Source organism: Sorex fumeus, unplaced genomic scaffold (genome assembly GCF_029834395.1).
Source record: "Sorex fumeus unplaced genomic scaffold, SorFum_2.1 ptg000166l, whole genome shotgun sequence".
In the NCBI taxonomy this organism is placed as follows: domain Eukaryota; kingdom Metazoa; phylum Chordata; class Mammalia; order Eulipotyphla; family Soricidae; genus Sorex; species Sorex fumeus.
This window is the reverse complement of record NW_026606223.1, coordinates 74,811-99,161: the sequence shown is the minus strand read 5'-3', so window position 1 is coordinate 99,161 and position 24,351 is coordinate 74,811. Positions and strand designations below refer to the sequence as shown.

Sequence of the window (24,351 nt, the reverse complement as noted above, 5' to 3'; positions counted from 1 at the left end):
CTGGGCCCCTGCCCACGCTCAGGTCAGGGTGTTGGAGCCCTGCGGTAGAGACCCTGCGTGGGCCCCAGCGCCCAGACGTCTCTCTCTTTCCTGCTGCCGGCCCTGCCTTCGTCCCGGAGCACCCGTGGGCACCTTCCCTTTGCCAGGGCCGCCTGGCGCGTCCCCGTGGGTCTGAGTTCACGTGCAGATCTGCTCTGCCTTCAACACCCCGGGCACCCCGCAGCTCGTCCACCCTCCTTGGTTTTCTGTTGGAGAATTTGTTCTGTTCGTCATCCAGCCACTGGGGTGGTTACGTGTCCGCCTGCAGGCTCCCGCTTCGCTCTGCGTGTCCCTCCCTGTCCTGTGTGCTCGCAGGTTGCATTTGTTTTGTGTGCAGTGACGTGTTATCTTGGTGATTATACGGTATTCTGTTACTCTTTAAATGCTTGCTCCAGAAGTCACCCACCGCATCCCTGACATGAGTTATCCTGTCATCCGTTCCAGCAGTTCGAGGACCTGCCGCCCAGGTTCTCAGCTCCCTGGGCCTGTCCTCTCGGATTTTAATTCTCGAACTGAGCTGGCAGACAGTTGGCATCGTGGTGCCTTGGCATTCCTGTTGGGTTCTCCCTGCGCCGATCTTTCTCCCGTGGCTCTTGAGCCCTGTCTGCGTTTCTGCTTTGCCACAGGGGCTTACTCCTTTTGAAAAGCGCCTTTTTGTGTCTTCTGGAGCTGCGTTGCCTGTCTGAAAATGCCTTCGTTTTCTCCCTTGTTATGATTTGTTTTCGCAGGGTGAGGCCTAGGCCCTGCCGCTCAAACACACCCCAGCCGATTTCACCCTTTTAAAAATTGAGCTTCTCTTCGCCTTGTGTCAGATGTGGAGAAGGATGGCGTTTTCACTGTATTTGTTCCGTCCCATCACAGGAGACATCGGGTGCTTGCCTTAGCTGGCTGGCCCCTGTCATCAGAGCAGGAAGAGGCCTCTGGGGTGCTCTTGCGGCCTGGCATTCCTCACGGCGCCTCTGTGTGTGCGCCATCTGCCACTTCGACGCCACTGCCCGCTCGTTCCCCGAGCCGAGCCTGGCCTCAGGGTACCCCGCTGAGTCCACGCTCACGACCATCATGACCAGTGGCCCCAGGCCTCCAGGCACCACCAGAATGGCCCTGGCGGTCCCCAGCTCTCGGCCCCAGGCCCATGCATCGACCCACTGATCCACATCGCTGGTCGGCTGAGTTTTGCCAGGAGGGGTCCCAGGTCCGCTGACCACCAAAAAATAATGATAAGTTTAAAAATCAGCCTAGAAACCTGAAGCGGTAAGAACGGCGGGAGCCAGGAGCCAGGGAGACGGTGTTTCCAGCCTGGTAGAAAGGAAGAAAGACAGGCCAAGCAGGAATTCTCTGTTCAGCAGGAATTTACTTTATAGCAAAGATGAAATAAAGATATTCTCAGCTAGACAAAGGCGGGGAGAATTGGCCTACAGCGGATTCATATCATAAATACTAAAAGAAGTTCAAAGAAGACTATTAATTTTTAAGACCACGATATGAGCTCATAACATAAGAAGAACTTTCATCCCAGGCAGGAGGAGCACAGTGGGGGGGCGGGATTCAAGAGCCAGATGTCGCAGATCTGACGCTCGGGCAACAGCATCGTCTTACGTGGAAACAGACCAGAAGAGAGAGGGTTCCCGCACTCCTCTCTAGAGAAGCTCCCGGAGAGACCCATACGCACGGGGAAGTCGAACGGGGCCAGAGAGATGACCCCGTGGACACCGCACACGCTTGAAATGCGGCAGACCCGGTTTTGGTTCCCAGCACCGCCCGAGTGAGCCCGGCCCCCGCCGAGTGTGGCCAGAAGCCGGGGGAGAGTGTCGAGCAAAAGATTCGGTGGCAGGTAAAGTAGAATCCGAAAGGGCAAAATTGCGAAGTCGCCGAAGGAATGTGGAGAAGGAAGAACCGACACCAGGGCCAGATGGGCGCACCTGCAGCCAGCCGCGGAGGTCGGCGTGCTGAGACAGTCTCGGGGTCCCGGCATCTCGGCTTTGTCAGTTCCGCGGGGCCCACTACCAAGGAGGCGGTACCCAGACCCTCCGGCCGTGTCTCCGTCCTGCGGTCCTTCTGCTTTTTCCCTGTCTGGAAACCCTTACGATGAAGGGCTGCATCGGCGCGTTTCCCTGCCAGTTCTTAGGACGTGGCACAAATGAAAGAGTCACAGCCGAAGCGGGCGGGAGGCGGGAACAGCGGCGGAAACGAGAACGGGCTGTCCCATTAGGCATTTTTCTGTCTTCAGTGTGAAGTGACGTATCCCCCCCTCACCCAGCAGTTCCTCCCACCGGGAAGTGGCAGTAGCTGCTCTCCGAGAGACTAGTGCCCACGCCGAAACGGCCAGGCTCTTGCCCCCCGTGAGAATTGGCCGTGTGGGGCCAGAGCGATATAGTTCGGGGTAGGGCACCCGACTTGCGCGGCTGATCCAGGTGCGGTCTCTGCCGTTCCGTGTGGTTCCCTGATCCCCGCCAGGAGTAAGCTCTGAGAATTGCTGGGGTGTGGTCCTAAAACTAACACACACACACACACACACACACATACACACACACACACACAAATAGACCACATGCTGTATTCTTTTTTTGCTTTTTTGGGTCACACCCGGACATTGCACAGGGGTTACTCCTGGCTCTGCACTCAGGAATCACTCCTGGCGGTGCTCAGGGGACCATATGGGATGCTGGGAGTCAAACCTGGGTCGGCCGCGTGCAAGGCAAACGCCCTCCCCGCTGTGCTATCGCTCCAGCCCCCGACATGCTGTATTCTTACAGTGATACCATACAGCAATAAGGAAGACAACAGTGAACTTCAGCATGAACACTGAAGGAGATAGTAGATAGATTGTGATTCCATTTCTATAAACACTGTCACACTGTCCTCCTGTTGTTCATCGATTTGCTCAAGCGGGCCCAGTAACGTCTCCATTTTGAGACTTGTTGTTACTGTGTCTGGCATATCGAATACACCACAGGGAGCTTGCCAGGCTTTGCCGCGTGGGCAAGATACTCTCGGTAGCTTGCCGGGCTCTCCGAGAGGGGCGGAGGAATCGAACCCGGCTCGGCCAGGCTGGCTGCGTGCAAGGCAAATGCCCTACCGCTGTGCTATCGCTCCAGCCCTCCATTTCTATAAAATCCAGAAAAGTAATCATGAATTGCCAATCGGAAGTGGCTCGCTGGAGGCAGAGATCAAAGAAGGAAGGGGAAGTGGGGGCTTTCCTTGAGGGGGCTTCATGGGGTTATAGACCCTTTCTGTCTGGTAGCTGTAGACATACGAAATGTCCAGACTCACAGAATTGAAAACCTATGTTTCGTACTTTTCAATTACAAAACAGCGTTCAAGTGAGTTCCCAGATTCCAGGTGAGGGAACAGGGCCGAGACATCGGCTCGGCCAGTAGTAGACGCTGGGCGGGGAGTTGAGAGCAGCCGGGCCCCGGTGAGGGGGGCTGGGCAGGGCCACTCGGGTGTCCAGAGCAGAGCGGGCTGCAGAGTGGAGGAGGGAAGGGCCGGGCCCCCGCGCCTCACTCGCCCAGGACCACGAGCCCTGGAGACGGGCTGGGCGCTGCCTCCCTGCGCTCGCCCTGGCCGCCGCCTCACGTCGCCTCGCCTTGCCTCGCCTCCCCGGGAGCAGGGCGCGGGGCGGGGAGGCTGACAGATACCTGTTTCGTGCATTCGGGGTAATGGAGCGTGTGAGTGTCTCACCTACTCAGAAAATTAATGAGCACAATTACGGTTGGGAAATGACTGGAATAACTCAGGCCACCCGCGGCCGCACCGGCGCGTGCCCGGCTGCTCGTTGCTGTACCCCCCGCCCGGGCCAGGCCACAGCCCACCAGGGGCCTCCCGCGCTCTCACCGCCCTGCCCCATCTTTCCCGGGGCTGCCTGCCTGCCCTTTCGTGGTTCTTGCTGGCCACTTGGCCTTGTGGCCCTTTCCACCGCTCCTGCCTTCCCAGACTCCTGAGCCGCCTCTGGGGACCCTGGTGATGATATCGGGCCCTCGGCCACCCAGGACCCTCTCCTTGTTTTACGCTTAATTGCTTCATCCCGTCTGTAAGATCCCACAGAGGTGGCAGAAGCCTGAGGGGTGAGGGTGCCCACGGCCCTGCCGCCGTGAGCCGCGACGGGCAGCCCCCCTCCCCTGCTGGGCCTGAGTCCGGAGGGGTTGGGGGCCCTGTCTGTGACAGCTGTGCGGCGCTGTGCGTCCAGGGACAGGCCTGGGACTGAACGGCGGGCCCCCTTGGCTCTGGCCCTCTGTCTCGTCTGCAGAAGGAGGGTGAGGCGTCAGGCCCAAGCCAGACCCTCGCAGTCAGGAGTGACAGGGCTCATGCGTGTCATGGTCGGAGAGGAGTGTCCCGCTGGGGAAGGGGCAGTCGGGACCGTGGAATTCATCACTGTTCCACGCCGACGGCTGTCAGGACATAGAAAGTTGTCTGTTACGTAAGTTATTTTTGACAGACAGGAAAAGGCCGAACTCTGTTAGCAAATGTCATTTTCTTGACCTTTAAAGAAAGGTTTTCTAAGTTTTGAGAATAACAAGCGTGTAGAGCCTGTGCTTAAGGATTCACTTGGGGTAACGGGGCATCTGCGGACGTCGTGTCTGTTGTGTGGTCCTCTGGTCAGGGGGCAGAGATGGTGCCGGGTGAACCCTGAGATTCTAGTGGCGGGGGAGAGGGGAGAGTTTCCTGGAAGGGCTTGGAGAAACGCCTGAGTGGGGCTCAGGGCCGCGGCGGGCTCTGGGGGGCTCGGTGTGTTCCCCGAGGCCGCCGCAGCGTAGAGCAGCATCTTCCCCAGCTTCTCGGCCCTGCCCCGCGTCCCCCTTCTCCTGAAGGGCCCCTCGCCTGCCCGTCGCGGCGGCCCAGGGAGGGCCCGTGCCTTTGATCCCGCGTCCAGATCACAGCGTGGGCGGCCGAGTTTCCAGCGGCACGTCGGGCCGAGGCCGGACGTCCTTCATTAATTTTTCAGCTGGCGTGTCGTTCGCCCTCCCGGGGTGGCAGCCTTTTCGAAGGGGACCGGGGGTGCGGCGCGCACCCCCAGGCCGCCCGTGACCGGCGAGGCTCCGGCAGAGAAGAGCGCTGACCCCTCGGAGCGGGCATTCTCATGGGGGACACGTCCTCTGCCCGGAGAGCGGGCTGCTTGGTTTGCGTGAAAGGCATCTTTTTAGAATGTCATGAAAAATGGAGAAGTATATGAAAGGCATTCCGGCTTTAGGAAATAATGCTAGTAGGGGTTTTAGATTAAAGAGGTAATAAGATCTGCCTAGGCAGAGTGAAGAGAGGCGGTTTAGTGGTGAAAAATCAGGTTATCAGACAAGTAAATGGCAGCCTGGAAAATAAAAATGTATCATTTGGATGGCAGGAAGCCCTCGCCGGGTTTTCAGAAAGCAAGATACTCAGTTATCATCCCCTCCACATCATTTAACTCGAACATAAAGGAGTGATTCCGGAGTTGGAGTGACAGTGGGAGGGAGAATTGTCCCGGGCCCACTCCGAGATTAGGGCCCAGTTCATGAATTTATTTCCGAGGTTGAGGTTCAAGCGTCGATTAAATCAGGCCGACGACCCAGACAGGCCTCCCGAACTGGGCCCTGCTCTGGACGGCAAGTGCCGCGCTCCGCGGGGCGCTTGGCAGCGGGCGTGGGGCGAACACGGCTGCTGGCGGCCCTGCGTGGCAGGAAAGCGGGGCGACGGGAGAGTGGGCACGGCCCAGCAGCCATCCGAGGGACGCGAGGACACGGGCGCTGTGCTGGTGCCCACACTTCACCTGGGAGCGAGGGACCTGGCCGGGGCTGGAGCAGCGTGGGCAGGAAGGAAGGAGCACGGAGCCCCAGCCCGGGGGTCCCAGGGAGGAGACGGCCGGGCGCTCTGCGCGTGGCGAGGGGCAGGACAGCGACAGCTCCTCACGCTCCCGTTGCTCAGCGTGGCGCGTGTCTGAAACATCCCGGGCCGGCGCTCACTAGACGTGGTGGCAGGTGCCGTCCCCGAAGCGGGGGCTGACGCGAGCGGCAGATGGCGGGGGGGGGGGGATCGGCGGGCCTCTGGGCTCGCTGGCGACGGCGTAAAGACCGCGAGCAGCTTTCTCAGCCGGGGTCCCCGGGGGTCCCCAGGATGTACGAGGGAAAAAGTGCATAAGTGGGGGAGCCACGGCGCAGAGTAAGGAGGGATGGAGACAGAAGTGATGGAGCACGGGGGGGGGGGGGGGGGCCGGGACTTGCCCGCTCACCTGCGGGCTGAGGCGCAGGTGCCGCCGGGAGGCGCAGGGGGAGCAGGCGGAGGGGCGGCGCAGCTGGCGCGCGCGGAATTGGCCTCGCTTCAAGTTGGGGTTTGGGCTGGGGGACCTGCCGGGGACTTCAAGTTTCTGTAAGTGTCTTCTCCCAGCGGACAGCAGCACACTCGCTGCTCCCCGGAAAGGGAGGGTGGCCGTAGTATGTGGAGCTGGACGGGCGTGGGAGAACGTGGAGTCCTTGCTGACGGCGGAGAGGCCTCCTCGGGGCAGACCCCGCGGCAGATGACGGGCCGCGCGGGTCCACGTCACCTGGACTGTCCTCCCGCCCACGGGCACCCCCATCTCCGGGAAGCGGGGGCGAGAGGCTGCTTGGGGTTCCTGGTGGTCCGTCCCGGAGGGCTTCCCAAGGAACCGGCGGCGAAGAGGGTGACGCCCGCCACCAAGGGGCCCGACAGAAGCCACCGAGCACCGACGGAGACTGAGGCGAGGGTGTGGCCAGCAGCCCTGGTCGGAGAGGAAGGGCTGCGCGGCGAGTGGGGGCGGGCGCAGGTGGACGGGCGGCCTGGGGTCCCTCCTTGGAGGCGTGCGTCCCGCCTCGGCCCCGTCCCGTCTTTCCCGCTCCTGTCGGGGAGGGGGCTCTGCCCCCGCCAGAAGGGAACTGGCCGGGGGCAGCTCCGACTCCGTGATTTCTGAGCCTCTGATGAAAGTTTGCCTTTTAATTATCGCCTGTCCCTTTCTCCGCTTTTTCTCTGCTGGGAGCATATTTCATCTCCTGTCCTCCGATCGGACGAGATGCATTTGTTGGCCGCGCGGCCCCGTTAATGCCTCTGCTGGACGCCTGGTGCCCGCTGCAGCCGAGCACCGCGCGTGATTGATGAGGCAGCGGCGCGAGCTTTTAGGACTAATTGCGAGGCCTGGACGCACGCCTTTGCCGAGCCGCCTCTGGGTAATAGCGATAATACCTGGTGCAGGTCTAGCGCGGCACGATTTACACCGCGCTTCCGCCCCCGTCCCGCCGCCCAGGCCCCCCAGTAAACACGGCTCTGCGAAGGCTCCGCTCTCCCCTAAGTGGGAAATCATGGCGTGCGTCCTGATTTAATCACGGTGAGTCACCAGAAGCCCTTGATCCGATAACCAGAACCATTTGCAGAGCACCTTCTGCGCGCGAAGCACTTTGCTGAGGGGACGGGAGATAAATCCCCGGCGACTGAACATCTGCTGAGGCCCCCGGCCCGTCAGCGGGACCCGCCTCCTCCCCGCACCCCGGCTCGAGTCAGTGCAGCTCGGAGGTCATCGGTCCCATTTCTGAGCTTTCTAAACAGGGCTTCGTGATCACGCAGAGAGCCCGTCCATCGGTTTTGTTTGCTTTCGTTTGTTTGCGGGGGGGGGGGGGGGGGTCACACCTGGAGGTGCTCAGTGTCAGCAGTCACACCCACCCGCCCTCAGGGAACTGTGCGGTGCTGGGGCTCAAGCCCAGCCCCCCGCCACGCAACACAGCCACGGCTCTCCCCAGCCCCCGTTCAGACTCGCCACCCGACTGCATTGCGTTGTCCGGATGGTGGTGGCCAGGATGTGCGTCCCCGTCTCCGAGCCTGGCCCCACGCACGCGGCCTGTTCCCTCCCCAGCAGGGAAGAAGGCACAGTCGACTCTGGCACCGAGGGGTCTCGTGAGAGGGGGAGGGGGGCCGGGCCGGCGGGGCTCTCTCGAGTGCGGGGTTTTCAGTCTGGTGCCATCCCTGGGGGGCCCCGCAAGCCTGCCTTCCTCTGTGTGCGGGGCTGGTGCCAGCCTTGCGCTACAGGGGCTGCCAAGGGCGCTGTCCCTCGGCTGGCGGCCTTGCTTCTCGAGCGGCGACTGTGTTTTGTTAACTCTGGGGTTATCCTCGCTCCTGTTTGGCTCGTTATGGTGGTGTGTTTGGGTATTTCTCACAAGTGTTTGAAGGCACCAGCTTTTAACGACCTGCTTGTGTAGTTTACAAGGGAGGCGGATGCCTGGGACCCAGCGTACCTCCTGGCTCTAGCGATTCAGAAGTTGGGCGGTCACAGCCCCCAAAGGAAATTCTCCTTCACTGTCCAGACGTACCTAACGCTTCCCCGGGTCCCAGAGCCAGCGGCCTGCGCAGAGCCGCGTTGGTGCCCGGAGAGGCCTGGAGTGAGTGCGGGGGTGTGAGCCGGGCTGGCACAGGGCTGGAGATGACGGACTGACCACTTAGATCTCTCTCTCCAGGGCATCTTTCATGACCAAGACCGTCCAGTACCAACACGAGCTCCACAAATTTCTCATTTGGGACACAGCCGGACAAGAACGAGTAAGTCGCCCTCTAGCCTCCCCCGTGCTCTTCCGAGGCAAGTCCTCGCCCCCGCCCCCATCAGCGTCTCGCCTGCTCAAAGCTAAGTGGGGACTTGACAGAAGAGGAAGTTTGAGGTTTGAGTGGAGTGGCTGCCCTGCACAGAGCCTGCAGTAGGCGCTCAGGAAACGCCTGCTGGCTCTCTTGCCCGCGGAGAGCCGGGTGGAGGCCACCCGTGTCAGGTAGGGCACCCACGATGTGGCCCGCTCCCCCCGGGGCCCAGGTCCGTGTCCCTGTCGAGGTGTGTCAGTTGGATGTGGTTTGCCAGCAGGGCCCGCGGAGCCCGATGGTGCTCGGGCTCCCTGAGCTCTTCCGGTGCAGCCGAGGAATCGGGAGTCTGGCGGGGCTCATCTCAGACAGCCTGGAGGCCGCTCGGGGGATGCTGACGGCCGGGGCCAGCCACACGAGCCGCCGCTGTCCTCTGGGGACGGACATTCGCACCTCTCTGAAGGCTGATGTTGGCGCCGCGTTTCTTGCCCGTTTTCGACACTGGGTGTCACCCCGCATCCCTGCCTTATCTGCTCCACCGCGGAGGCCCCCGCCCCCTCCCCCCCGTGTTGTGTGTTTAGAATAGAGCGTGGGGCAATTAGACCTTTGCCCACCATCCCGCGGACGCGCTGAATGCGTCGTAGCGCACAGCCGGCGGTTGTTTGTCCTATTAGCTGGGGCCTTGTTTTGCTCTTCACCCCGGCCATGTGTGCGCCCTTCCGCTGAATCGAGGCCCACTTTCCCTCCCGCGTGCTTGGCGGTGCGGGAGACTCGCCCCGAAAGACCCCTGCCACAATGGAGAGCCCGTTCGCTTTGAATCCGCGCTTATCCTGCTTTGCTGTGTGATGGATAATACCTCTTTTTTCCTGGGACATAAAAGAAGACAAACAGAAGGCCTCTGCCTCTCCCTCGTGCGCCCATAATAGCAGGATTCTGTTCCATCTTGTAATTAGCCGCTTCTCTCTTCGCGTCGCCCACTTCTAATTGATTCCGCGCGGGGAGCCGTGCTCTCCGATGCAGATCCGCCCGGCCCCTGCCTGAGGCACGCTCGCTTAGCAGGCGTGTCAGCGAGGTGGGCCGCGTGCCCGGCACGGCCCCGGCGGGGACGGCCAGCATCTGGTGACTTCGTGCTCTGGCCGCGCGCTGCCCGGCCAGACGCCTGTCCGGGAGTGTCACAGTGGTTAAGGAAAGCCGCGTGTCCGCCCGCGAACCACACACCGCCGACGCGCTGGCAGAGGACCCCCGAGACGCGCCTGGAACTGCTCCCCTGCCCCCTCCCGCCCGTCATCTCTATGCAGCTCCAACGCTCGTCTCTGCCCTCGGAGCTCTCCTGCACGCCCCATCCCCGGTCTCGGGCCTGGCCGTGGAGGGGTCTTGGCTGACGCCCCCGCCCCCCGAGGCTGCGCTCTGGCTTCCCCCGCCTGATCTGGAGCCTCTCCGCGCTGTCCCCGCTGCGGCCCCTCCCGCCCGCCGAGGGAGCCTCCCCCGCAGCCTCGCTCCGTTTCCCCCGGGACCCCCAACCCACCCCAGGTTGTCCCTCATCCTGTCTGCTGCCTTGACGAACACTCTGTCCCTGAAGACCTCAGCTGCGTCACGCGGCCTTCTTTCTGTGCCTTGGTCCAGGCTGCGTCCATCCTGCAGGGCCCTCACCCGGCTCCTGGGTCCTTACTGGCCTGTGTTTTGTGAGGCGGTGGGCTCCCTCCTGGCTGTGCTCAGTCCTTGGTGCCGGCCACTGCTCTGACACAGTGGGAAGCCCCCGGGCTGGCTCTGCGCGCCTCTGACTCCGCCCTGGCTGGTTCGGGACAGTCCTCACGGGACAGGCCTCGGGGACGTGCCCCCCTTGTTGGACCCACCGCTCGCACAGCCTCCTCGTTGGCCCCACGCGGCGGTTGCTCTCCATCGCTCTGACCGACCCGGCGGACCCCTTGCCTTGCATGTGTGAGACCCTGGGATCGATCCCCAGTGACGGAAAAATCAGAGACTCAGTTGCTAGGACAGTCTTGCTCACAGGCCAGGTGTCATTAAGTCAGGAAAAGTGACTTTTGGAGAAGTTCTTGAATGAACGGCCCCCGAAGCCACTGGGGTGGAGGGCTCGCAGCCCTGAGTGGAGAGGGGGCCATGGTGCAGAGGGGGAGGTCTGTGAGGCGGGGGCATGCTGGCCGGGGGGCTTCGGGTGAGCTGAGAACGACGCAGGCCATTGATCGCCCTTCGTCGCGGCCTCCCGCGGGAAGCGAGCTCAGGGATGCAGTAATAATCTTCCCTTTTCTCACTTGTCACATCAAATGAAACTTGCTCGTCATTTGATATTTGTTTTCTTGAGAGTGAACCTTTGCCGGGCCTCTGTTTCTTTTTCCTTGCTGTCCTGCATGAACTCTGCGTGGGCGCCTCGCTCCCACCTGTCACCCGGGCGCCCCCCCCCCCCACTGCACCGCTCGGACAGGTGCCCGCCAGGAAGATGCTTCCCTCCTCACAGAATCCTCCCAAATAGCAGCCCTGCACCTGTGGTCAGTGTGCTGTGGCTTCGATTCTTCTAGAACTGGGGCTGAGTGTTGGCCGCAGGTCAGACCCAGCCAATTACCCGGTTGGTGACCAGCGTTCTGCTGGAGACGCGCGCGCGCGTGTGTGTGTGTGTGTGTATGTATGTGTGTGTGTGTGTGTGTGTGTGTGTGTTAGAGTCAGCAGTTGCAACAGAGGGAACATCCACAAGCAAGGAAACATACCCGCGACCTTGCCAGAGAGGAAAGCGTTTTCTGAGCGCAGCTCTCGAGCCGTCTTTGCAGCCGGGATGTGCTGCAGCCTGAGATCCTCTTTATTATTAGCTGTCAGCCTCCTTCACCCCGAACCAGCGTGGAAAGAGTTTCCACGCCAGCGATGGCAGCGTGATTTATTTCGGGCCAGCCCCCCTCAGACAACGGTCTCCTTGATCAACTCGGGACGCACACCCGAGACAGGCAGCCCGTGCGGCCTGGGCGGGCTCGGTGGAGGACCCCCCGCTTCTCTGATGCCCCCAGACGGTGCAGCACTGGCGGCGGCGCCCGGCGTGAGGCGTTGGAGGGCGGGGACGGGGACGCCCAGAGCGGCCGCAGGAAGGAGGCAGATCCCAGGCCAGATGGATGCAGCCAGGCGGGAAATCCCAAGGTCTGCCTGTAGATTGCCCTCAAGTCTCTGACACTCCCCCTCCCCCACCGTCCCCCAGTTGCGACGCCACAGAAGAGACCCGTCTAGGAGAGCTCGCCGGAGCGGGCTGGTGTCCGTCAGGGAGAAGGGAGCCTTCCGAGCTCGCGTGCAGTCTCCCGCGTCGGGGGATGCCGGGAAATAGCTCGGACCCTCCTCCGAAGGCGGCCCGCACAGGCAGCCCCGCCTCGGCCGGAGGTGCCGTCATTGAGCACAAGGAGAGGCGCGCCCGGAAAGCAGTGATGAGGTGGAAGTGCTAAAACCCGAACCTGAGAGCCGGGCAGGTGACAGTCTCCCTTGGAGGGTGGAAGCGACGGCTGGAGTGGCCGCAGATGGCGGGGGGGGGGGGGGGGGTGCCCGACACTCGTCAGGGCAGTGCAGCAGCTCCCGAGGACCAGCCACGTCCCGCAGAGGCAGTGTGGCCCAGCTACTGGACGCCGAAGATTGGGAGGAGAATCTCGAAACCAGCCCGGGGGCGGGGGGAGGGAAGAGGAGCGCCTCCCTTCCTGAAGAACAGAGCCGGGAGGTGGATCCGGCGCGCCCTGCCGTCGGCCCGGCTCCCGTTGTCAGCTATGAGACGGGTGTTCCGCGGCGCGTTTCTCTCCCTGGCTCTTGGGGCGTCCAGCAGGGACGAAGGAACTCGCGATGGTGCTCGCGTTGCCCACAGACGCGGCTGTCGCTCCTCTACCCGGACTCAGCTCCCACGCGAGACGGCCCCGCCCCCGGGTGCCAAAGAGGCACGGGTGCCCGGTTTTGGGGGCGCTCTCCTTGGCACCCCGTTTTTCCCTAAAGCATCCTTCCTGCCAGCACGTCCCCGGGCTACAGCACGGAGACAGGACTCACGGTCGCTCGTGAGCCGTCCCGGGTGGACGCTTGGTTCCCCGCCCGGGCTCAGCCCTTGCTCCTTCATTCTCAGTTCTTGTTCCTCGTGGTGTGCGGGCTGCGGGGCTCGGACGGAGCTGGTCGGGGGAGCAGCGTCGCGCTCGGCTCTGAAAAGACCCAGTGTGTGTGTGTGTGTGTGTGTGTGTGTGTGTGTGTGTGTGCCTGTTTGTTGTGTATGCCCCACCCCCCGGCTCCCCACCGTGCCTGTGCAGGGCAGGAGGAGAGGACGGGCCTCACAGCGTGTGGGGAGTCAGGTCAGGGTCAGGCGGGGGGAAAGTCCCCGTCTGGGACAGGAGCGCGCGTCTCCCCCTCAGGATGGCCCGGCTCCCCCTGGCGTGGGCGGGCTCCTCCCTCCCCCACCTTCGCTTTCCTTCCCCGGCCTGCTGAGCTGGCGTCAGGGCTGGTGATGGGGGCCGGCGCAGAGTCCCTCAGTGAGGCCATCGGCATCTTGCTTACAGGGCGGCCTTCCCCTTCTCTGGAGCACTGAGAGCAGCATTTTCTTTTTCTTTTTAATCTCCTTGATCGTTTGGGAGGTCAGAGTCTATTGAGCAAATGGATTTGGGGATTATAGCAGTGAGTTCAGTTAAAAAGCCTTCTTCGGTGAAGCAGTTGTTCACATCACCGTACTTACTCCTGTCAGACTGTATCCAGACTGATCTTCGAGAGAGTCCGGTGTTCCGGGCAGAGTTCTTGCCTTTGGTGCTGACGGGTTCATTTGCCTGAAGGCGTCGAGTTACTCCCTCGGCTTCGGAGGCAGCGGCCCTCTGGACGGGGCTGGTGGGCCGCACGTCCGCGGAAGCGCCACGTGACGGCCGGCCCTGTTCTCTTTCTCTTCCCCTGCAGTTTCGTGCCTTAGCGCCCATGTACTACCGAGGGTCGGCCGCAGCGATAATCGTGTATGACATCACGAAAGAGGTAAGCCTGGCGGCCGTTTTCTCGGGACCCTCGCGGACCCCCCGGGTCGCTTAGCTTGCTAGTCGCTTTCCTCTGCTGTGTTACAGGAGACGTTTTCAACCTTGAAGAACTGGGTGAAAGAACTTCGGCAGCATGGCCCACCCAACATCGTGGTCGCCATTGCAGGGAATAAGTGTGACCTCATCGACGTCAGGTGAGTCCTCGGAGCGACGCCACTGCCGAGTGTGGGCCCCTCCCCTCAGGGCCGTGGCCCGTAGAAGACTCTGGCTCTTGGGGCTGGAGCAACAGCACAGCGGGGAGGGCGTGTGCCTCGCACGCGGCTGACCTGGGTTCGATCCCCAGCATCCTGTATGGTCCCTCGAGCACTGCCAGGAGTGATTCCTGAGTGCAGAGCCAGGAGTAGCCCCTGAGCGTCGCCGGGTGTGACCCAGAAAGCAAAAAAAAAAAAAAAAAAAAAAAGACTGGCTCTTATTTTATCTCAGCATCTCAGCATGGAGAAATTCCTCTTGGTCATGGAGTTGGAGTTGGGAGGTTTCCGCTGAAGTTAGGAATGAAGGCTTTGGGAGCGCATAGGTCAGGGAGAGACAGGTGTGGTTGGCAGGTGCCAGGTGCGTGTGTGTGTGCGCGTGTGTGTGTGTCCGTCCGTCCACCCCCGGGCATTATCATACATGACCAGGCTTCAAGAGGTGGAGCCCGTGTTCAGCATCTTGTGGATCCAGGTCCAAACCATCACTCGCCCCCCTGGAGCCCCTTACTAGCAGTTTGGGAAGAGGGGGGCCTGTGGCTGGGAGGGCCCCAGGTCAGGGCCTGTTGTCACCTCTTTTGTCTTCATTAAGCACAAGTAATTGCCAGGCTCTGGGGGTGGCCCCAGCTCCTGAGTCGCTTAGTTGCTTTCTTTCCAGAGAGGTCCTGGAGGCCGACGCCAAGGACTACGCGGACTCCATCCACGCCATCTTCGTAGAGACCAGCGCCAAGAACGCCATCAACATCAACGAACTCTTCATCGAAATCAGTGAGTAGCTCCGTGCCTCCTGGGTCTCCTCTGCGCCGAGCAGCCTCAGACAATGGTCTGGCGGGGCCTCCCCCTCTGCTCTCGCTGGGGGGGTCGGGTGCGGAGGGTGCCGTGACAGCGGTCTTCCTGTCGCTGTAATTGCTGGGGGGGGGGTGCTGCTGAATGAATAATGCGCAGGGCACTGGGGTCCCGGAGCTGCCCTCTCCTGCCGGCTCGCTTTAAATGTGTTTCAATTAGTTCTCCAAAGCCATTGAAAATGAACCAAATAAATAAAGGGAAATGAAATGCATGGGCAATCCTCTGTGGGTGCGAGGCGCCTCCCCCCTCCCCCTTCCCCCAGCCCTCCCCACCCCCTCCAGGGCTGCCGCAGCCCTCGCCATGTTTATTCATGTCATTCAAATGTACCCGTGACAGGCCCAGCCCGCTCAGCTGGACAGACATAAGGACCCCCCCACACACACATGAACGGGGTGGGGGCGGGTGTGTGTGCAGGGAAAGCCTCTCCGGAGTGCCGGGGGTGATGGCCGATGAGCTCCCAGCAGGGATCCCAGGACCTGAGTAGCTGGGAATGTCCTCCGTGGGGTCCCTGTGGGCAGCCGGGAATGTGGCTCGGTGATAAGTACAGGTCTGAGGCTCTGGCCCTGATCCGAGCTTCCCGGCCTCCCAGTTGCCAGCCTGGATGAGGCAGCCGAGGAACAAACCCAGCCGTTGGCAGGTGCAGGCCCCGCAAAGGGTCGGGCCCCGGGAATCAAGCCCCTGGCAGCCCAATTGCTGGTCTGGTTCTCATTTTTCTTACATTTTTATTTGAGCATTTGGCGCTTGATTCAGTGAACCAGAGATCTGAGTTTGATGTAGTTGTGCTGTTGGTTACATTTGGCCATGCGTTCAGCTGTTTTCCAAAAAGCTGCAGGTTAGCCAAGCCCACATGCTGGCCAGCTGCTGTGGCCAGTGGCCTGCTAGCCCCGCACCTGGGCCGTGGAAGTCATGACGTCTTTGCCCCTCTAGGTTATCTGGTGCGTCCTGCCTGAGAAGCAGTGTGAAGCCTGCTGGGAGTTTGCTTCACAGTTGAGGCAAAATTTCTATGCGTGATATCATGTGTGGTATCAGGAATATGTTGTTACCACTTTTTGGTTTTGTGTTTTTGTTTTGTTGTTTTGGTTAGTGGCAGGGATCAAATCCAGGGGCTCACGTGCACCAGACGTGTGCCTTGCCACTGTCTGTCTGAAGCATTCTTTCCAGGCGTATTGTAAACGAGAAGGTTGTGAACTATGCCAACAATGAAAATTCTGCTATTAAAAAAAATGAGTATGTCCGTATCCATTGTGACTAAAAAGTAAAGAGTGTCAGTTCATAAAGCGCAGAAAAACCTGGAGAGACGGCAAGCTGGGTTTGTGTTTCTTCGTTGCTGTAAGATTGTTCAGCGCATGCCTGTCAGGCAGAAGTGATCTGCTTACAGAAAGTGCTCCGCAGAGAGGTGAAGTCCAAGGGGTCGTCACAGGCTCGGGTGGTCCCAGCATGTCCGGCCCCCGGAGCACAGCCTTCCCGAGCGCTGGCCCTTCCGGCTGACTTGGCCCTGTGTGAGCTTTATGTGTTGAAGACGTTCTGCGTTGGCTCCGCCGTGGGCTTCGGCTCCATGTCTTGTGTTGAGAGCCCGTACGCTGGGCTCCTTCTCGTCGTGTCAGTGTCAGAGCAGGGACAGCGCCCCGGGCTTGGGACCGTGCTGGGGAGTTGTCCCAAGTGACCGCATATGGGGCTGGAGAGATTCAACAGCGCGCAGGGCACCTGTGGCCCGGCTCGGTTCCCGGCACCCCGCCAGGAGTGAGGGTCAAGCACCACCAGGTGCGGCCCCCAGACAAACAGAGCAGAGAGCGACAGCACGCAGGCTTCCTTCCACCGCTGCACGTCCCCTGCCGAGCCATCTCAGCGTCCCATTCACTGTCCCTTATGTGACGTCCTGGTACTCAGACTGCACTGGCAAGAAGGAGAGTTTTTAGGGGTTTCGTGTGTGGGGGGGGGGGAGTGAGGGCTTACTTGGCAATGCTCAGACTTCTGACTCTGCACTCAGGGATCACTCCTGGTGGTGCTCAGAGGACTATGGGATGCTGGGGATCGAACCCTGGTCAGCCTCTTACAAGGCAAGCGCCCTACCCGCTGTGATACCACTCTAGCTTGAAAGGCATTTAGTACTTTCTGATTTTTTTCACCCTTTTTCTTTCTTTCTTTTTTTTTGCCCCTTCTTGGCTCCCATCCGAGAGATGATTGCCTTTCCCCAAGTCTCCGTCCTCTCTGTCCCCGCGATGCTCTGTTGCCAGATGTGCTTTCTGCCCTGTTTCTGACAGACACTGGCCGGAAGCATCAGTGGCACTGGGGTATGAATTTTTAGGTGATTCTTAGTGTGTCTTCAGGCAGCTCAGATGTCGTCATGGGTGCACTGGTGTCCAATTGAAGGTGTGTAACACGCCGTGTCTGTCCGCGTGGACTCACAAGCGTCGTTCTGCTGGAGAGTCAGGGCCTAGCGACAAAGGACATGAGAGCCGGCAGGTCCCATCTCTGCCTTCTGAGTGCCCCAGAATGTACGTGCCAGCCCAGCCCCCCGGGCCGTGCCGATGTGGGCTGTACACAGGGGCGAGGGGCGTCCTGTCGCCTGCAGTGGGGCCTGAGAAGGCGCCTCTGGCTCCAGACGGGCATGTGTGGACTCTGCCACCGGGAGTGTTGTGAGTTGCCTGCCCGGAACATCGCCAGCATGACTCTTTCCTGCTAAGTCTTTTCTAAATGCCTCGTGAGGTCCATGTTTGGAGGCTAACATGGCCCGGACAGTGAGGGTCGGTGTGGCTACCTCTGAGGCTCACACGGCCGGTCGAGCACAGCCCTGGGTATACCTGTAAAGCCTTTCAGGGTATCAAAGATTTCTCCAGGGGCTGGAGAGATAGCACAGCAGGTAGGGCATTGGCCTTGCACGTGGCTGACCCAGGTTCGATTCCCAGCATCCCATAGGGTCCCCGAGCACCGCCAGGAGTAACTCCTGAGCGCAGAGCCAGGAGTAAACTCTGCATCGCCAGATGTGACCCAAAAAAGCAAAAAAAAAAAAAAAAAAAGATTTATCCCAAAGTTCACGTTTATTACACTTTGGGGAACATTTTTAATGAAACCTGTTGCATCGCTTCTGCAAAACTCTTGTGTCTAGTAACAACCCTTCCCTTCTCTCGCCGGGTGCAGGTCGAAGGATCCCGTCCTCGGATGCCAACCCTGCGTCTGGCGGGAAGGGCTTCAAGCTCCGGAGACAGCCGTCAGAGCCCAAGCGGAGCTGCTGCTGACCCAGCCCTGCGCCCCGACTCCGTGAGGAAGGGGTGATGGGCGCGAGGAGGGTTTCTCGGAGGGAGGCTGACCCCCGACTCCTCCCTGAAGACGGCAGCCGGACATTCCCGTCCGGGGACTTCATTCTGTAGAGACTGCTGGGCAAAGCACCCGCGTCACTGGCTTTTGACCTTGCCGGAAAGGGACGTAGAACTGTCTGGACGGTATGATTCGACTGTTGAGCAGTTTGTAATCAAGGTTCTGTTATATTTGTAAAGGGAAAACTCGCACTTTCAGGCTCTCTGGAGAAGACCTGGTGAGAATGGTCATTTCCTGGGCTTCCTGTCACCACCGTTCCAGGGAACTGTATCATTTCAAACGGGCGGGATCTCCTGAGTGGAGAGGTAGCAATTATCGTCCGAAGTTAAAATGGGTTGCTTATAGGACTGATGGAAATGGTTTCAGCCCCACCATCTCCAGAGCAATTTCCATTGCTACATTAGCCCAGGAGACATCGGTAAATTAACAGCAGTAATAGCAGATGAGTATCTCACCCTCCGTTTGCGTTCTGACCCTGTCATCTCTGTGTCACCAAACACATTATTGGCACCTTTTGTAACAAGCTCTCATGATCAAGAAGGGAGGGAGGGCGGCCTGGGAGAAACTGAATTGCATCTGTTTAAACTGGTTAGCAATAGTTTCTTAAAAAGGGAGAGAGAAAGAGAAAGTAAAGACGTGTAAATGCTGTCAGGTTCTTTTTTTTTTTCTAATTTAACCCAAATATTTTGGTGACAAAAGCAATTATCTGTAGCTTAGCATATGTAAAGTTGTAGTCTATATTTATGAGCCCATTGCTTAAAGATGATAAATTATGTAAATACGTGAATAAACCCTCCATTTCACTGGCACCCCCTGGCCGCCGCCCTCCAGGTCTCCGTCTGTCCGTGGGGAGCGCACGGTTGCCATCCCGCCCCCCCTCCGAGCAGCCCACCTGGCAGCGGTAATGGAGACACAGGCCGCTGTGACAGGCCTCGCGGGCCCTGCCGAGCCTGGGGCTGAAAGATCGAGCCCCGACTCCAGCCAGTTACCGAGCGAGCGAGCGAGCGTCCGGGAGACGTCCGTTCCTCCCTGCGCCCGCAGCAGCCTCACCGCTGCTTCCAGAGCCCGCCTGGTGAGCGTCCCCTGCGCTTCCTGGCTCCTTCCTCTCTTCCTGGTCAGGGTTAACACCCTTTCCCCTCAGGAAGCCGAGTGAGGTTCCTGATAGGATTTAAAAATAAGACCCGGAAGTGAAGTTGGTGAGATTTGTTCCTGGTCCAATTGGTCCGTCCCCTCCCCCGTCCTCCTCCAGCTCCAGTATTGGAAGGGAAGGGAAGGAAATTTTCAGGATTAAAGAGGAACTGTAACTGCTTTCATTTGAAACTAAGTGATATTTCCAGAGCTGTCCTTAACTGAACATTGAAACTATGTAGAAATAATAGTCATTTCTTCCTGTTGTTCCCCCCCCCCCACGCCTCCCCCCACCTTGATGCGGCTGGATTTTAATGGGGAAGCTACTGCACTCAGATGACGTCAGCTCTGCGTCCGCTTTTCCCACTGCATCGGGAGTGTTTATTCTGGAGGCTCTAGGATGCGGTGCGGGGGAGTGCTGGCGTCGCACACGGCACCTTGCGCCTCCCCAGCGCCCGGGAGAGGAAACCTGGTCCCCAGGGCTCGCTCCCGAGCACTGAAAGATGGTTCCATTTTATCCTGCGTGTGGCCACGTCCCCGGCCTGTCCTTGGCGCCCCTGTGCTGGGCCTCTGTCTCCACGACAACCAAATGAAAACAGAGGTCACTGCCTCCTCGCAGGCACGGCCGGCTGCCGCCCTCACTACCTCCTGCCGTCCCATCTGTCCTTCGACCGAACCTGGGTGCCCCTTTCTTCCCCGTGCCCTGGCCCAGATCAGACCCGTCCTTTCTCTTCTCTTTGCTGCTGGTTTCTCATTTTCCAGGCGCAGAGCAGGGCTCTGTTTGGGTTTTGCCTCATGTTTGATGAACAGGACGGATGGTGTCTGGTTGGCGCAACACCATTCTCCCTCGCGCGTCTCCTGCCGCCGGCTGCCCTGCTCCATCGGTCTGCATCAGCAGTGGACACGGCCCGGCCCCGTGGTATCTTTTGATGCTTGGCAGCACCCCCCGCAGAGTGTTGCCTCTATAATGCAGACCCGGGGAAGGCAGGCGGGATGTTTCCATTTATTGTGTTTGCTTCTGAAATGCAAAGATGACCGTTAAAGGTGGAGCCTGCGTTTTGCCGAGCAAACTCTGGGCTCTGAGCTGAAGAGGCAGGTGATGTCATCCAACGCTCCGTCTGTTCCCTGCTGTTACTTCTCACTAGGAAAAAAAGGCTCAGTTTCAAGGAAATTGAGCTGGAGCCCCATCTGTGAAACGTCTTTGGCTCCCCGATGACGCACGGCTGTTTTGTAAAAGTTTAGGGACTGAAAGAGAGAAATCATTAATTAGCTCCAAGTGTGTATCGATTCCTCTCCAAGAAACTGAAATAAGCTCTTTGCAGGTGTCCAGTGCCCACCGTCGGCGCTGCACAGAACTCTCCTGTCACATAAGTGTTTTTCTGGTCCTGCGATAACTAATTAGCGATCATCCGCTGATTAAAAGAGCATCAAGTGAGAGTATGATTGAGTGTCCTCCACGTTAAACTCCCTGGAAGAAGTGATGGGGGCAGGAGCGAGTGCAGGCCTGTGGCTCTCAGTGAAACGACTCCATCCTCTGCTCTGGCCGCAGTCAGAAGTTCCACACTTGGGAAATAACCCTCTTTCTGCAGCAGTCGGTGGCTTTGTGTGAAGTCGCCCATTACGCCCGTTTCCTGGGCGCCCACCTGAGCCGGCACAGAGAGTCCTTTGTCCCAGAGGCCCAGTCTCCAGCGGACAAGGGTCCTTCCTGAAGTTAGTTCTCTGTTATTTTTAAATAAAGAGGAAAAGGCCACGTTTCATTTCCACACTTCTCCTTAAGTCTTCTATTTCTTTCTTTTTCTCCCGGTGGGAAATGGGCCTCGGGGCCTTCTGAATTAAACTCTGGGAGATGTCGTGAGGAGAACGTCCTTAAGGGACTGTTCTCCGGGAGAAGTCGGCCCGTCTCTCTCTCTCTTGGCGCGCCGTGGGGACGGGCGGGCGGGCCGCGTTCAGGGACTCGGCACTAATTGGCATGTCAGCCTCAGTGCCGCGGAGCTTGTAGTGGTTGTTTGTTCCTTGTGTCTTTTGTATTCCGAGTGAGAGCAGAAGAGGCTCTATAAATCCATCCTTGTACTTTTTCCGCTCCCTTCCCCGGAGTGGTGCGTGCGCCGTTTTGCAGGGACAGATGAGGCCCGCCGCACTCTATGTATTTGCACGAACCAGAGTAATGACACTCAGAGTGGCCTGAACTCGGCTCCGGTGCAGAACCGAGGCGCCTTCTCTGCCCACCAGGCTGTAACAGCCCCGTGCCGGGGTGCGGGGGAGGGGCACCAGCAGCAGCCCTGGAGATGTGCTAGACAGGCCCACAGGCCGCCGCTCAGCGGCTCATATCGGAGAAGGGGTTTTCCATCAAGGGCTCGCCGGGTTAGAGGCCTGCTTTCAATTACCTGGCTCCCTCAAAAAAAAAAAAAAACAATTTGAGGCAACGTCTCGGAGATGTGCTTTAACTCCTGTGATCCTCTGATAAAAAATTATCCAGGCCACAAATTTATTCAGGAGATAAACATTCCACTGGAGAGTTTTCGAAAAAGGAGGTGGGTGGAATTCTGCCAAGGACTGGAAGGGTCAGGCACGGCCAGTTTCTCTCGACAGCGGAGTTACTTGTCTTGACTTCCAGTAATAGAAATCCAGGCAATCTGATTATCCGATTTGCAAGAAACATTAATTGAATTCTGGGGCATTTGTCCTGTTTTATGTGCAAATGAAAGTCTAAAAAGTATTAGGAGGCTCCGACATCTTCCAGGAGCTCCACTTTTTCAATCTAAGAGAATGATAAGCAAGAAACCTGTGTGATGAAGTTTCCTTAGATATAATGAAGAAAGGGAATAAATAGAACCCAGCATCCCTGTATTTCTCCGTTTGTCCTTCAGGATTCTCTTACATCCAGGAAGGTGATTTACTTTCCACGTCTAGGGCCTCCACAAGCAGAGATCAACTTTAATTTGTCTGCAGCATCCGGAATAACTAATATGTGTGTGCTCTCTCCTTTTAGAGTATAATCAATTCTAGATATGCGGGAATGTTTTTGGCGTTTAAAAAATAGGAGTCAGGAGTTTATTAAGGGAAAAGTCTTAAAGCTTCTGTCTTTTCCTCTGATGGCACTGAGTATTCTTGATGGTGAGATTGGGATGTGTCTTCAGCAAATACAGCAATTAAACCATGGAGGCTTAACAAATTTAACACACACACACACACACACACACACACACACACAAATTGCTTAATTTATTGCCAGCGCATTTCCAGATTTTATGGTGCCCAGTGCCTCATCAAAATGGTTTATAACTAAAACAAAATTCTGGGTAGCTTTCCATGAACAGGGATACTAGTGCCAAGAATTCAGTCAACTAATAGCAAGTCCTAAGACAGTCATGATTTTTTCAAAGGGCCTCTTTTAATTGGTAGTTTTAAACCGTGGACCTTAATGTTCTCTTTAATCACATAGCAGAAACAAAACACGGCCGCCTCGGTGGCCCTTGACTCAGAAACGTCTCTGTGTTTGGGAAAGCGGATTGCGGGAGGCTGTGCTCAGGAGGAAATCATCTTTAGACGGCGTTTTACACCAAGGGCCGATAATCTTTACTCGGGACTTCAGTTGTCCAGGAAACTCTCACAGCCTGTGAAGTCAGCCTCGTGGGAAAGCCAAACACATCTTCTTCCCCACGGTGTTCCCAGCTGGAGGGGGACCGGCCGGCAGCCCGTCCCCCCTCTCCCACACCACAGTGGCGGCCCTGGGACTCTTCCAGAGCATTGCCGGTCCGTTCTCCTCTCCTTCGTACCTGAACAGTAGTCATTACCCTCAGAAACTTTGGAAAGCGGGACTTACACGTGTGCGTGTCCATGCCAGGCGCTGCGAGCAAACTGTTGAATTTAGGGAGCTTTCTCTTAATCTTAATTTGGCTAGGATTCGTGATGTCGGAGGGCTCTGGGGGGATGAGGGGGTGGTGAGCAGAGGGTGAGTCAGAACAGCCGAGGGGCAGCGCTAGTTCTAAAACGTTTGCTGTACTGTGTAAAGGGAGTTTTATCACCCCAGAAAAGAGTTTCTTTTTCTCCGCCTTCAGTCCAGCTCATTTTCCCTCAGTCCCCGCTGAGTCACTCCAGTCATCGTCATGCTCGCTGCGGCCCCACCTGGCCCGAGCATACGTCTTGCCTTACTCCTCCGGTGGGGGGCTTACTCTCCCCCCCACCCAAGACACAGGCTGCCCACCCCAGCGCCACCCCTCGTGCGTGTGACATTCTCTCCCGTGCTGCCTTAAGTGGTCACATTCGGAGGGGTGGCCCTCACGTCCAAGAGGGAGACACGACACAGCCCCCCGGCCCCGACTGGGGGCAAGGAGGTGCCCAGGCTGGCTTGTGTTGGGCAAAACTTCCTCTTGGTGGTGGGGGGATGTTGGCCTTCTCCAGGAAAAGAGCCTTTGTGAGGGGTCGGGGGAAAAAAAAAACAGCCGTGGAGACGAACCGAGATATTAAAACGCTCTGCCAGCAGTCCGTCCTACCAGCAGTTCTTCTTTCTCCTAGGAATGCCATGCCTTTCCGAGACCCGAGGCCGGGAGTGAGCAATCTGTGCCTTTCTGTAGTTGAGTCTGTTAGGGGAACGTCAGGTGCATCGTCCACCGTAGTCGTAAGCACCCGCACTTGTGGCCGTGGCCTCTGCACGCCTCTGCCCGCCTGCCCGGATGGAATGAGGGATGATGGTTTGCCAAGCTGCTGTGGATTTCTGGAGACTTTATTTTTGCAGTCTTAAGCTTGGGCTGGACCTGAGTCGATATAAACCATATGTCTGTATTGTTTGTAGATGCTGGCGAAAGTACATCTTTTGATTCGGTTGTAAGATTTTTCTTTTTCCACTCAATGCTGGTAGTAGTTGGCAAATAGTGGTTGATTTGGCATACTTTTAAACCATTTTGTTTGGGCTTGAGTATTACATGATAAACTTTCATAGAGTATAACATGCTGAATTACTACAGAATTTGTTGTATTGTAAGAAGGGTGTAAACATTTTGTTAATAAATGCTATGTTTACAAATACATATATTTGCGTTTCAAGTGGTTTCTCGTGGGGATAATCTTCATGCCTTTTTCTGTTTTGTTTTGTTTGGGTTACATGCATCAATGCTGAGGGATTGCTCCCGGCTCTGCTTTCAGGGAGGTCTCCGGGAGGGCCTGGGAGATCGACCCCACTGCATGGGGTCCTGGGGATCGAACCTGAGTGGGCCTCGTGCAAGGCAAGCGTTCTGCCTTGTGCACCAGCTCTCTGCCCCCGTGTGTTTTTCTTC

The 24,351-nt window shown here is 58.3% G+C and overlaps 1 protein-coding gene across 1 annotated transcript in view; it reads left to right on the top strand.

Annotated features, from left to right (window-relative positions):
- The window catches only part of RAB22A (RAB22A, member RAS oncogene family), a 34,955-nt gene extending 17,067 nt beyond the window's left edge, over positions 1–17,888 (top strand). Inside the window, exons 3-7 of the mRNA XM_056107456.1 lie at positions 8,466–8,547; positions 13,474–13,545; positions 13,632–13,738; positions 14,448–14,557; positions 17,774–17,888. Coding sequence (XP_055963431.1) covers positions 8,466–8,547; positions 13,474–13,545; positions 13,632–13,738; positions 14,448–14,557; positions 17,774–17,871 — 469 coding nt within the window. The 3' untranslated portion in view covers positions 17,872–17,888. The remainder of the gene's footprint in view (positions 1–8,465; positions 8,548–13,473; positions 13,546–13,631; positions 13,739–14,447; positions 14,558–17,773) is intronic.
- Positions 17,889–24,351: the final 6,463 nt, after the last annotated feature.